The sequence below is a fragment of the Salmo salar genome, chromosome 02 (assembly GCF_965601325.2).
Source record: "Salmo salar chromosome 02, fSalSal1, whole genome shotgun sequence".
In the NCBI taxonomy this organism is placed as follows: domain Eukaryota; kingdom Metazoa; phylum Chordata; class Actinopteri; order Salmoniformes; family Salmonidae; genus Salmo; species Salmo salar.
Genome location: NC_138292.1, coordinates 85,010,321 through 85,022,650, shown reverse-complemented (window position 1 = coordinate 85,022,650; position 12,330 = coordinate 85,010,321). Strand labels below are relative to the sequence as shown.

Sequence of the window (12,330 nt, the reverse complement as noted above, 5' to 3'; positions counted from 1 at the left end):
GCCCGTCTGCCCGGATCAGCCAGAGCGGCCCGTCTGCCCGGATCAGCCAGAGCGGCCCGTCTGCCCGGATCTGCCAGAGCGGCCTGTTCTAAAACTACTTGCGGGCTGTTAAACATTTTATTTTACATGTTATTCAGTCATGTTTGTTACCTCATTATCTAGCTAGCCAGGTAGATAACAACCTGCTAACTTTATTAGTACATTCAAACATTTGAGGGCACAAAAAGATTGGAAACGGGATAACTTCTTCAGGAGATCATAGCAATGAATGACATCTCTTGCATGTGGTCGTCACAAACGTTCTTAAAGAGACCGTGTACAATGTTCCATGCATCTCAATAGGAAAATGGTCCTTTACATCATGTAAAAACCTAATATTACACAAATTACTTATTTGTCTCAATATTTGTTGTATTTCAAATTAACTCGTTCCTAGGGCACAGCATGTGCTTCAGAAGTAGCTAGACTTCATATAAGCAATATCTCAATCGATAAAAAATTCAATAAAATTCTGTAAAACATGCAGTTACAGTGAGGGAAAAAAGTATTTGATCCCCTGCTGATTTTGTACATTTGCCCACTGACAAAGAAATTATCCGTCTATAATTTTAATAGTAGGTTTATTTGAACAGTGAGAGACAGAATAACAACAAAAAACAGAAAAACGCATGTCAAAAATGTTATAAATTGATTTGCATTTTAATGAGGGAAATAAGTATTTGACCCCTCTGCAAAACATGACTTAGTACTTGGTGGCAAAACCCTTGTTGGCAATCACAGAGGTCAGACGTTTCTTGTAGTTGACCACCAGGTTTGCACACATCTCAGGAGGGATTTTGTCCCACTCCTCTTTGCAGATCTTCTCCAAGTCATTAAGGTTTCGAGGCTGACGTTTGGCAACTCAAACCTTCAGCTCCCTCCACAGATTTTCTATGGGATTAAGGTCTGGAGACTGGCTAGGCCACTCCAGGACCTTAATGTGCTTCTTCTTGAGCCACTCCTTTGTTGCCTTGGCCGTGTGTTTTGTGTCATTGTCATGCTGGAATACCCATCCACGACCCATTTTCAATGCCCAGTCTGAGGGAAGGAGGTTCTCACCCAAGATTTGACGATACATGGCCCCGTCCATCGTCCCTTTGATGTGGTGAAGTTGTCCTGTCCCCTTAGCAGAAAAACACCCCCAAAGCATAATGTTTCCACCTCCATGTTTGACGGTGGGGATGGTGTTCTTGGGGTCATAGGCAGCATTCCTCCTCCTCCAAACACGGCGAGTTGAGTTGATGCCAAAGAGCTCCATTTTGGTCTCATCTGACCACAACACTTTCACCCAGTTGTCCTCTGAATCATTCAGATGTTCATTGGCAAACTTCAGACGGGCATGTATGTATATGTGCTTTGTCTTGAGCAGGGGGACCTTGCGGGTGCTGTAGGATTTCAGTCCTTCACGGCATAGTGTGTTACGAATTATTTTCTTGGTGACTATGGTCCCAGTTGCCTTGAGATCATTGACAAGATCCTCCCGTGTAGTTCTGGGCTGATTCCTCACCGTTCTCATGATCATTGCAACTCCACGAGGTGAGAACTTGCATGGAGCCCCAGGCCGAGGGAGATTGACAGTTCTTTTGTGTTTCTTCCATTTGCGAATAATCTCACCAACTGTTGTCACCTTCTCACCAAGCTGCTTGGCGATGGTCTTGTTGCCCATTCCAGCCTTGTGTAGGTCTACAATCTTGTCCCTGACATCCTTGGAGAGCTCTTTGGTCTTGGCCATGGTGGAGAGTTTGGAATCTGATTGATTGATTGGTTCTGTGGACAGGTGTCTTTTATACATGTAACAAACTGAGATTAGGAGCACTCCCTTTAAGAGTGCGCTCCTAATCTCAGCTCGTTACCTGTATAAAAGACACCTGGGAGCCAGAAATCATTCTGATTGAGAGGGGTCAAATACTTATTTCCCTCATTAAAATGCAAATCAATTTATAACATTTTTGACATTAGTTTTTCTGGATTTTTTTGTTGTTATTCTGTCTCTCACTGTTCAAATAAACCTACCATTAAAATTATAGACTGATCATTTCTTTGTCAGTGGGCAAACGTACAAAATCAGCAGGGGATCAAATACTTTCTTCCCTCACTGTATATTGACGTTATTAGTCCTGAACCCTATACTATGAATTAGGTTTGAGGAGTTAGCGAGGTAACTTAGTGGTTAACTCTGAGTTCAACTTGGGATAACCAGTTCACACGAATGTGGCTAACCTTTAAACCAGGTACATTTCCATTGTAAGGAATCCTTCAGAACTAACCTGGTCTGGGACAGGCTACCTCAGCACTAACTCCACTTATCCTGAATCAAGTGTCTGAGCTGCGAGTTGAGGACGGACCAATGAAAATCGGTTTTCCTCCTTCTCGCAAAGATTGTGTCCTTGTCCCATTTCATTTGAGGAAGACTGACATAAATATTTAATAAATCTAATTTTTGTGTTAATTTTTTTAATATAAAAATACTGATCACATTACATGTTTTCACACACAGTAAAACTTTAGTATGAATACATAACTATTTTATCGATAGGAGTGGTGAAAAAGGTGCTTGTGCATTGATAAAGCACACCAAATATCACATTAATGACAAGTAACAATATAAAATAAAGATGCCTAATTCACACCAGCCTGCTGAGTTTGCAAGATAACTTTTCCTTCATTTGGATTTCAGCACAAATGAATATGTGGTACTGCCCTGACAAACAAAGGTTGCAGTTTGGAAACTGCAGTAATTGGCAGTCCACTGTGTTATTTTGGATGCATTATTTGCTGCATACTGCAGTTATAATGCACTCTTACTGCAATATTTTTTCGTAAGGGTGACTCCTCCATGGATTGATGGTTCGGCATTGTCTGTCGGTGTTCCACTAGCCATGTGCGACCAAGCCTAGCTAGAACAGGCTTGAATAAGCAGCATGTGCACTATCACTTATTAGCTACAACAGGCTTTATCAGGAATCAAGGTAAGACCCAAATGCAGACTGTCGAAGCAACAATGTTTATTGTAACAACTGGGGCAGGCAAAGACGGGTCAAGGCAGGCAGGGGTCAATAATCCAGGGTAAGGTGAAGGTACAGGACGGCAGGCAGACTCAGGGTCAGGGAGAGAGGTCAGGCAGAGAGGTCAGGCAGAGTTCAGTAATCCAGAGGTGGAGCAAAGGTACAGGACGGCAGGCTCAGGCAGAGAGGTCAGGTGGGCGGTTACAGGATCAGGACAGGCAAAGGTCAAAAACCAGTAGGACGAAGAAAGAGAGGCTGGGAAACGATAGAAGCTGACAGGAAAAACGCTGGTAAGCTTGAACGTACAAGGGGAACTGGCAACAAACAGACGGAGAACACAGGCATAAATACACAGGGGATAATTGGGAAGATGGGTGATACCTGGAGGGGGGTGGAGACAAGCACAAGGACAGGTGAAACAGATCAGGGCGTGACAGGCTTGAGTAAGCAGCGTTTGCACTATCAATATCCACCTTCATAATACGGATATAGCCTGAGCTAGAATGTGACGCTAACTGAAGCTAGCTAGCTTTATACAGTAAGCCTGAGTAGATCTAGCTTGCTTCAATTTATACCCCTCAGATCCTGACAAAGGCTTAAGACGGTTTTGGGGGTTATTTAAGCTCTGAAGATCCATTCCCCAAGTTGATAAGTAGTTATCTTGAGCCTATTTGCAACAACAACAAAAAAACGTAGCGGGAAATACAGAAGTATTTCCTTCTACCTCGCTGGGATCAGCTCGTCCAAAATGTACGAATACAAACTTGAAAACACTGATTATCATGACAATTTAGTCCACGGAGTGAAACTATCAAACAGTAGGAAGCCTTCATTCCATATTGTCCATTTTACTTTGACCTGTCCTGTTTTTGCTATATAGTGTCATACATCAAAGCACATATTGATTAGATAGGGCGCTATTTAGGCCAATGGATCGGAGACATGTTATATATATACATATACTAGCCGGCAACCACCCGGTTACTCAACCCTGCACCATAGAGGCTGCTGCCCTATCTATATACATAGACATGGAATCACTGGTCACATTAATAATGTTACATACAGGGCCTTCGGAAAGTATTCAGACCCTTTGACTTTTTCCACATTTTGTTAGGTTACAGCCTTATTCAAAAATGTATTAATTTTTTTTCTCTCCCTCATCAATCTACACTCCATACCATAATGACAAAGCAAAAGCAGGTTTTTAGAACTTTTTGCGAATTTATAAAAAATAAAAAACATATCACATTTACATAAGTATTCAGACCCTTTACTCAGTACTATCAAATCAAATGTAATTGGTCACATACACGTGTTTAGCAGATGTTATTGCGGGTGTTGCGCAGTCTGAGGTCCTGAGCACTCTGGAGCAGGTTTTCATGAAGGATCTCTCTGTACTTTGCTCAGTTCAGCTTTGCCTCGTTACCGACTAGTCTCCCAGTCCCTGCTGCTGAAAAACACCCCACAGCATGATGCTGCCACCGCCATGCTTCCCTGTAGGGATGGTGCCAGGGTTTCCTCCAGATGTGAAGCTTGACCTAGGTAATATTATAAGACATGTTACAGGTACACTGGACTAAACGTTTATAAAGGCAGACCTAGGTAATATGAGATGTTACAGGTACATTGGACTAAACGTTTATAAAGGTAGACCTAGGTAATATGAGATGTTACAGGTACATTGGACTAAACATTTATAAAGGCAGACCTAGGTAATATGAGATGTTACAGGTACACTGGACTAAACGTTTATAAAGGCAGACCTAGGTAATATTATAAGACTATGTTGCAGATACATTTATAAATGTATACTGGACCCAACATTTATGCCTCGCCATCACTCAGCTTTGAATTTAATTGAATTTATTTGGGTGAAAACCTAATACAACAATATGTAATATATTCCCAGAGGATGGAAAAGTATTAATTAAAGTGTGTAAAGGAAACTGCTTGTGATTTGAAGAAAAGAGAGTACCAGTTCATCACAGAGAGTAGTTGATAGTGCCCAACCAGAGCTTCTAACTACATCGTTTTAGATGCCTTCTGGCATGTTTGGAAAGCATATCTGCTTATTTTAAATGGGTCGAATCTATGTATCATTTGGTTTGGTTGAATAGTGAATATGTTTTTTACCTCAGCTGCATTACCCACTCCAGTCAGCAGATGGCAACGTGTGTATTTTATGTCGGGGGATGCTCTGTGACGTATAAACCAGTGGACGGACGGTACGCTTTTTTGTTCAAAACAAGCCTGGTAAGGGTGAACTTGGGCAACTCGCTAAACATTGTCGAATTCGAGACACGTTCTGTGTATATTAGACACTGTTTTTTTTTTTTTAAACACATACGCGCATGTCTACGTGTTAACCTGTTTTATTCCACATAGTTAGCTAGCTATCTTAGCTAATGCTAAACAGCTAATGCTATCTAGCTAGCTAACGTCCCCGACCATGAGTTCACTAAGCTGCTCCCCCACCTTCTAAAGAAGAGGAGATCTGTTGGACGGAGAAAGACGCTCCCGTGAAAGAGAAGGAAGAGGAAGCTGTTACGTTGTTTGTCGGGTAGGTGGCTTGCTAAGTTAGCATTAGCAATTAACCTGTTAATTATATCTACCTAGCTAACATCCCCGACCATGAGCTCACTAAGCTACTCCCTCACTTCTAAAGAAGAAGAGGTCAGCTGGCCGGAGAAAGAAGCTCTGGGGCTGAACATTATCGTAAAAGAAGAAGAAGAGGAAGATTTTACAGTGAAAGGACAGGAAGGTGACGAAGAAGATGCAGTGTTTGGAGTGAAGAAGGAGGTAGTCACAGTGAAAGAAGAGGAGGAAGATTTCAAAATAATAAAGGAGGAAGAGGAGGCTATTACATTGAAAGAAGAAGTTATAGTGAAAGGAGAGGAAGAACCTTTTAGAGTGGATGAGGAAGAGGAGGATATCTCAATAAAAGAGGAAGATGTCTTGGGAGTGGAGAAGGAGGAGGAGATTGAGACTGAAGATCTGATTGACACCAGTAAGTACGATCTTAAAAACAGGGGCACAAACTCTGTCTGCAGGTTCTACACATACCATGATATCAAACTCAACCTTATATATCTTTCAGTGATGAAGACATGGATGTCTCACGGGTGGGGTTGTGTATGCAAAATGGGTCAACTTTGAGCACCTCGATCTCCTGAATATTTTGGCATTCAGGTCAAAAAAATAACTTCCTGAACTCTTCTACCATGGGGGACAAACGGTTGGAAGGTTCCATTCAAATCTAAAGGGGTGCACTTCAAAAATCACTTCAGTCATATGGAACGACCCTGTTGTTTAGTCTATTAAACTGTTTGCTGTACTCACTTGGCTATTCATTTGGGGGCTCCCGAGTGGCACAGCGGTCTAAGGCACTGCATCTCAATGGTAGAGGTTTCACTACAGATACCATGGTTCAATTCCAGGCTGTATCACAACCGGCAGTGATTGGGAGTCCTAATAGGGTGGCGCGCAATTGGCCCAGCGTTGTTCGGGTTTGGTCAGGGTAGGTTGTCATTGTAAATAAGAATTTGTTCTTAACTGACTTGCCTAGTTAAATAAAGGTTAAATAAAAAATAAATAGTAATACATTCTTTAGGGTTAGTATCCTGATTCTCATCCCGTCAAACCGTCCTTCTCTCATCCCAGGATTTACGGTATTACTGGCGTAGTACGCAAGGGGGTGCCAAAAATGCAAAAAATACCATTGAGTGTCTTCTACCAGAATGCTAACAAATTTAGCACAAGTAATATCGAATTTCCATGGAGGCTGCGAGCTAAATATGCTAACGAGTGCAAACAGAAATAAACAAATTGCAAAGACCGATGTGTAACCGATGTGAAATGGCTAGCTAGTTAGCGGGGTGCGCGCTCATAGCATTTCAATCGGTGACGTCACTCGCTCTGAGACCTTGAAGTAGTTGTTCCCCTTGCTCTGCAGGGGAACAAGGGGAAAAATGCAAGGAAATCAAAAGATACTAGTGGCAGCTGTACAGATAACTCATCCAAATGGCTTTGACTTCTCAAACACAGCATAAAGCTTACACAATATGATGCCCCATCACCTTATTAATTAAGTAACGTACTTAGATAACTAGCAAGTTAAACTTAGGGGTTTTGCGTTAAAGCAGAATTCTTCATTTTCCACACAGAAAAAGAGAAAGCGTAAGAATTATCTTGCTGCGTTTTGTGAACACAGATCTAAAATGCTTATTATTGTCATTTTGGCATCAGACACATTTGGTGCTTCAGTTGCACATCTCCACTCAGAACACCAGTTCCTGAATTCTCATCTATCAGCAGACTGATGTGGAGACACTTTTCTCCGGTACTTTTCTCGGTGTAGCCTACTTTTCTCAGGTAAAATGCCAGATTAACTTCAAGCAAAACATTAGGAAATGTAACTGGCTACATTCTCTCTATGCTAAACATTAGAAATATGATGGCCATGTATCGTTTTGCTAAAACTACCTTGCTTTTTCATTGTAAGCTAATTTACTTGTGTGGCTGCCAGCCAAATAGCATTGAACTTCTGTTGTCATCTGATGGAAATTAAGCTATTTTCCGCCAAATGTGTTGCACTATAGTTGCACGTCGCTGATCATTCTATATATAAAACGGGACCCCTGTCAATACACAGCTGGACACACCAGTCCCACGTTTCTCCCTTGGTATTTACAAACAAACACCTGACTGGCTCAACTGTTCTGAGGAACTACGCTAAGCTTCATAATGTAAAAAAAACGTGACAGGTGACATGACGTACGCGATCTGCTTTATCTCCTAACACATTGCGCACGTTGACTGCAGGTATTTACTTAAAAAGTAGCTACAAATATTCAAATGTATAGAAAAACTTCAAATAAATAGTTTAAAGTATTGATGGTACTGTAGAGATTGTTTAAGATGCAAAGAGTGGAGGCCACCAACAAAATGGGTTTGATACATGCGTCTTTTGACTTTTAAATGAATGATATATGGCCTATATATAGAGTCCTGGACATAGTCTTGTCCATCAGTCGCTGTGGATGGAGTGGAACATTAAATATGGAGTCCTGGATAGAGTCTTGTCCATCATTCGCTTCAGGTTAAGAGCGTTGGGCTAGTAACAGAAAGGTTGCTGGTTCGAATCCCCGAGCCAACTAGGTGAAAAATATGTCAATGTGGCCTTGAGCAAGGTACTTAACCCTAATTGATCTGGATAAGAGTGTCTTCTAAATGACAAATCATGTAACAATTTCAATATAATAATGTTTTCGGTTCACAATAGTTTCATTTCTAAGTACTAAAACATGGGTAGTGGTCCTAGAACAGAGATCACAAGGTCAAAGGTCAATCAGCTAAAAACCTGCCTCTATGAAAGCAAGAGTGTTATTATTATTTGTATTATATTTGCCACCAATTAAAAAATAAATAAATGAAAACTGGCTTCAGGTTATTACCAGTCTGGATTAAACCTCATAGGAAGACAGTTTTATCATTCAGGTCTCTGTTTAACTAAATACTCAGTATTTTATTGAGGGATCTAGTCTAGATTAAACCTTATAGGAAGACCATTTTACTATGTGGAGGTCTTATTCAGGGCTCTGTTTAGTATTTAGCTAAATACTCTGTTTGTCTTTGGCAGGAGAGAGACCAGATTCTAACTCTGACAGCGGGAAGAGTTCTTCAGTGGCACCAGACTCAGAGACACCCAAACCAGCAAGACAACATCACTGCTCCCACTGTGGAAAGAGTTTTTGGTGGTTAGGGCACCTTAGACACCATAAGAGAACGCACACAGGGGAGAAGCCCTACCAATGCTCCCAGTGTGGAAAGAGATTTACCATGTTAGGGAACCTGAAACAGCATGAGAGGACACACACTGCAGAAAGGCCTTTCAAATGTTCTAAGTGTGGAAAGAGTTTTACATGGTTAAGGTACCTGAATAAGCATGAGGAAATACACCTCGTAGGGAGGAAGACCTGCCAATGCTCTCAGTGTGGAAAGAGATTTACTACGTTAGGGTACCTGAAAACACACAAGAGAATACACTCCGGAGAGAAGCCTTACCAATGCTCCCAATGTGGAATGACTTATAACCAGTTAGGGAACCTGAAATCACATGAGAGAATACACACTGGAGAAAAGCCCTTCCAGTGCTCCCAGTGTGGAAAGAGATTTACTGGTTCAAAGAACCTGAAATTGCATGTGAGAATACATCGAGATAAACATACAAATACACAGGAGGGGAAGGAGGAGGAGAAGACATACCACTGCTCTCATTGCGGAAAGACATTTTCCCGGTCAGAGGACCTGAAATCACATGAGAGAATAGAGAGGCTGTGTTCCGACTTGTGTTTTTGACTTAGAATGTGTTTTTTCTTCAAGCCACATGAAATCATATTGTACACTGAGTACACCAAACATTAGGATCACCTTCCTAATATTGTGTTGCACCCCCCCCCCCCCCCCATTTTGCCCTCAGAACAGCCTCCATTCATCGGGGCATGGACTACAAGGTGTTGAAAGCGTTCTACAGGGATGCTGGCCTATGTTGACTCCAATGCTTCCCATAGTTGTGTCAAGTTGGCTGGATGTCCTTTGGGTGGTGGACCATTATTTGATACTGTTGAGCTTGAAAAACCCAGCCTGGCACCTACTACTATACCCAGTTCAAAGTCAATTAAATATTTTGTCTTGCCCATTCACCCTCTGAATGGCACACACACACACAAACCAGGTTTAAAATGTTTTCGTTAACCTGTCTCCTCCATTTCATCTAAACTGATTGAAGTGGATTTAACGAGTGAGCTCAATAAGGGATCAAAGCTTTCACCTGGACTCACCTGGTCAGTCTATGTCATGGAAAGAGCCGGTGTTCTTAATGTTTTGTATACTCAGTGTATATATGCTTGCCCCAAAAATGTGCCTATTTTTATTTTAGCTCAAATCAGAATGTATTTTGTTTTAATTATTACCTTTGATCTGATACATGTATAAACCCTCAGATATTAAGAGGTTAAGTATTACCTTTGATCTGATACAGGTATAAACCCTCAGATATTAAGAGGTTAATTATTACCTTTGATCTGATACATGTATAAACCCTCAGATATTTAGAGGTTAATTATTACCTTTGATCTGATACATGTATAAACCCTCAGATATTTAGAGGTTAATTATTACCTTTGATCTGATACATGTATAAACCCTCAGATATTAAGAGGTTAATTATTACCTTTGATCTGATACATGTATAAACCCTCAGATATTAAGAGGTTAATTATTACCTTTGATCTGATACATGTATAAACCCTCAGATATTTAGAGGTTAATTATTACCTTTGATCTGATACATGTATAAACCCTCAGATATTAAGAGGTTAATTATTACCTTTGATCTGATACATGTATAAACCTGCTTGTTATATGATTTGGATATGTAAGGTAAAGTATTCAATAGATTAGTATGACTTGCATTTCTTGATTCTATAGTTGAATTAAGTCGTTTTCTTTCATTCAGTCAATTTGTGGATGTGTAAGTGAAATGTGTAAATGTAATGGTCGCCACGCTGCTTGCTTAGCGAGTAGCGCACCACTTCGTCCTGATTTGGCTCACACCGAGGATCAAACCCAGGACTTCTCTGCCTTGATAGCACACGTGACCACCCTCCTGAATCGTCTTACCAGTCGACGCCACCGCAAAGCTAGCAATTCCTTGGCTCAAGAGGGGACCAGTTCAGGCTGAGGAGTGAGTTTCTACACATTTGCTCCATATAAGAGTGTGCAAAGCTGTCATCAAGGTGAAGGGTGGCTACTTTGAAGAATCTCAAATATAAAATATATTTTGATTTGTTTAGCACATTTTTGGTTAATACATGATTCCATATGTGTGATTTCATAGATTTGAAAAACCCTGTAAAGAAAAACCTTGGAATGAGTAGGTGTGTCCACATTTTTGACTGTATTGTTACACCATGTAGGAGCAGTATAGATCTAGTCTGTTCATTATATACATCTACATGATGTATTGTTACACCATGTAGGAGCAGTATAGACCTAGTTTGTTCATTATATACATCTACATGATGTATTGTTACACCATATATGTCTAAACTCAGCAAAAAAAGAAACGTCCCTTTTTCAGGACTCAGTCTTTCAAAGATAATTCGTAAAAATCCAAATAACTTCACAGATCTTCATTGTAAAGGGTTTAAACACTGTTTCCCATGCTTGTTCAATAAACCATAAACAAACAATTAATGAACATGCACTTGTGGAACGGTCGTTAAGACACTAACAGCTTACAGACGGTAGGCAATTAAGGTCACAGTTATGAAAACTTAGGACACTAAAGAGGCCTTTCTATTGACTCTGAAAAACACCAAAAGAAAGATGCCCAGGGTCCCTGCTCATCTGCGTGAACATGCCTTAGGCATGCAGCAAGGAGGCATGAGGACTGCGGATGTGGCCAGGGCAATAAATTGCAATGTCTGTACTGTGAGAGGCCTAAAACAGCGCTACAAGGAGACAGGATGGACAGCTGATCGTCCTCGCAGTGGCAGACCACGTGTAACAACACCTGCACAGGATCGGTACATCCGAACATCACACCTGCGGGACAGGTACAGGATGACAACAACTGCCCGAGTTACACCAGGAACGCACAATCCCTCCATCAGTGCTCAGACTGTCCGCAATAGGCTGAGAGAGGTTGGACTGAGGGCTTGTAGGCCTGTTGTAAGGCAGGTCCTCACCAGATATCACCGGCAACAACGTCGCCTATGGGCACAAACCCACTGTCGCTGGACCAGACAGGACTGGCAAAAAGTGCTCTTCACTGACGTGTTGCGGTTTTGTCTCACCAGGGGTGATGGTCGGATTCGCGTTTATCGTCGAAGGAATGAGTGTAACACCGAGGACTGTACTCTGGAGCGGGATCGATTTGGAGGTGGAGGGTCCGTCATGGTCTTGGGTGGTGTGTCACAGCATCATCGGACTGAGCTCGTTGTCATTGCAGGCAATCTCAACGCTGTGCGTTACAGGGAAGACATCCTCCTCCCTCATGTGGTACCCTTCCTGCAGGGTCATCCTGACATGATCCTCCAGCATGACAATGCCACCAGCCATACTACTCGTTCTGTGCGTGATTTCCTGCAAGACAGGAATGTCAGTGTTCTGCCATGGCCAGCGAAGAGCCCGGATCTCAATCCCATTGAGCACGTCTGGCACCTGTTGCATCGGAGGGTGAGGGCTAGGGCCATTCCCCCCAGAAATGTCTGGGAACTTG

At 41.8% G+C, this 12,330-nt stretch overlaps 1 protein-coding gene across 1 annotated transcript; it reads left to right on the top strand.

Annotated features, from left to right (window-relative positions):
* Nucleotides 1–5,272: 5,272 nt before the first annotated feature.
* On the top strand, nucleotides 5,273–11,303 carry LOC106564009 (uncharacterized). The gene is made up of 2 exons (XM_014129973.3): nucleotides 5,273–6,054; nucleotides 8,686–11,303. The coding sequence occupies exons 1-2, from the start codon at nucleotides 5,679–5,681 to the stop codon at nucleotides 9,402–9,404; spliced, it is 1,095 nt and encodes a 364-aa protein (XP_013985448.2). The 5' UTR covers nucleotides 5,273–5,678; the 3' UTR covers nucleotides 9,405–11,303.
* The last annotated feature ends 1,027 nt before the right edge of the window (nucleotides 11,304–12,330 follow it).